The following is a 2,500-nucleotide window of genomic DNA, read 5'->3' on the forward strand; positions in this document are numbered from 1 at the left end:
TACATACACACACACACGCACACACACACATTCACACACACACACGCACACACACACACGACACACACACACGACACACACACACACACAGACACACGACACACACACACACACACACACACACACACACACACACACACACACACAACACACACAACACACACACACACACACACACACACACACACACACACACACACACACACACACACACACACACACACACACAGACACACACACACACACACACACACACACACACACACACACACGCACACACACACACACACATACACACACACAAACACATACCAGGTCAACGGAATACATAAATATATGAACAACTGGATCAATCGCGAATGAAACTATCAATCACTCAATGAATAAATGAACAAATAGACACCAAATGAAATGCTAATGACAAAAAAAAAAAAAAAAAAAAAAATCTTTAAAACAACCGATTAAAAATAGAAAAATAAAAAAATCTTATCACTCAAGGACCTGCCTTCCATTAACCATTTAAACAAACCTCGACGGAAGTTAATAGATGTATTAATAGATATAGATTGATGAATAAAACAATGAGTGAATGTATAGGTAGATGAATAGTAATAGATGTATGTAAGTATAATTGATAAATAGATAAGTTGACAAATATTTAAACAGATCAACAAATAAATGAATAAATTAATGAATATTCGAATTAACAAATAAATGAATAATGAATATGCCGATATATATGCAAGTGAATAGACACATAATAAAATAAATATATTAAAAAATATATATAAACAGACGAATTAATCAACAAATAATTCAACAAAGAGATAGATCAATGATAATGACAGAATAAAAAAAAAATATGATGATAATACAAAATAATGAAATATAATAAATATAATAGATATAATAAATAAAAAATATAATAAATATAATAATATAAAAAAATATAATGAATATAATAAAATAAAATAAAAACATAATAAAAAATGTGATAAAAAAAATAAAAAAATTAAAAAATAATAATCTCACTTCTCTCTCTCCTCCCTCCTTCAGGCACATCCGCCATTAGGATCACCAGGGTCAAAGTCCCGGATCTCCTGAGGGTGGGCGACGGCGGTGACCTCGACTGCATTTGGGAGACAGAGAAGGACGAGATGTATTCCATCAAATGGTACCAAGACGCCCATGAGTTCTATCGCTACACGCCCTCTTCACGAGATCCTATTCAGATCTTTGATACGCCCACGCTGGATGTTGATGTAAGTTTGTGGGCGTGGGCGGTGGGGGTTCGTAAGGATTTGGGGGCTTTGGAGAATGGGGGGAGTGTTTTTTGTTTGTTGTTGTTTTTTTAATTTATTTATTTGGGTCAAAACTACACCATACACAATATATGAGGCACCTAAATCTGATAAGAACTTAACTTAAACTTAACTTAGATAACCAATTAATCACTGGGTATGAATATGAAAACAATAAAGTAAAAGACAAGAGTTCAAAATATAGATAAAATTAAATATGTTTAAAGTACAAAAAACACCTAAAATAAAATACATTTGAAGCACAATAAGATACATAAAAATAAAATGCATCTAGAAATACAAAAAGTTCTTTAATTAATATACAATGAAAGCAGAAAAAATACATATAACACACATTTGAAATACAAAAAAAAAAAAAAAAGATAATATTTTGAAATACAAAAAATACATAAAATGATATGTATCTGAAACACACACACACAAAACCTCATAGAATAAAATGCTTTTAGAATACGAAAAAGTAACATAACATAAAATACATTACCAACACACAAATAACAAAACATTAAAATACAGGAAGTGAAACACCTTCCCTCGCTCACTTCTCTCTCTCTCTCTCTCTCTCTCTCTCTCTCTCTCTCTCTCTCTCTCTCTCTCTCTCTCTCTCTCTCTCTCTCTCTCTCTCTCTCTCTCTCTCTCTCTCTCTCTCTCTCTCTCTCTCTCTCTCTCTCTCTCTCTCTCTCTCTCTCTCTCTCTCTCTCTCTCTCTCTCTCTCTCTCTCTCTCTCTCTCTCTCTCTCTACCTTGTATCTCTTGCTCCCCTCTTTGTGTATCTATTACTGGCTACATAGGGGTATCATGAGGGTATTAGTATCATGGATATGCAAGGATTTATCGCTTCGTTTTTCTTTCGTTTTTCTAATCAGCTGACACGTTGATTGATGAATTAATTAGCTTTTTAATCTGTCTTATTCTCTACCCCTTTCTCTTTTGTTTCGTCTATACGTGTACTGTGTCTATACATCTCTGTTTATTTGTTTATCTATCTATTTATCCGTCTGCCTGTTTATCTATCTCTATATCTATAGTATCTGTCTATTTACTTACAATATTTTCAACTATTTTTTTCCTATCTTTCTTCTCTATCTTCCTCTCTTTTTTTGTCATTCTCTCTTTCTTTTCATCATTTCCTCCCTTTTCTCTCTTTCTCTCTTGTAGCCCTTTTCCTCCCCCACTCCT

At 33.4% G+C, this 2,500-nt stretch overlaps 1 protein-coding gene across 1 annotated transcript in view; it reads left to right on the forward strand.

The window, feature by feature from the left end:
* Window positions 1–2,500, forward strand: part of LOC122254385 (cell adhesion molecule 2) — a 274,115-nt gene that overhangs the window by 210,714 nt on the left and 60,901 nt on the right. The window contains exon 2 of the mRNA XM_086536547.1: window positions 1,057–1,262. Coding sequence (XP_086392673.1) covers window positions 1,057–1,262 — 206 coding nt within the window. The remainder of the gene's footprint in view (window positions 1–1,056; window positions 1,263–2,500) is intronic.

The sequence above is a fragment of the Penaeus japonicus genome, unplaced genomic scaffold (assembly GCF_977035675.1).
Source record: "Penaeus japonicus unplaced genomic scaffold, GWHDUDI00000001_assembly GWHDUDI00000004, whole genome shotgun sequence".
In the NCBI taxonomy this organism is placed as follows: Eukaryota; Metazoa; Arthropoda; class Malacostraca; order Decapoda; family Penaeidae; genus Penaeus; species Penaeus japonicus.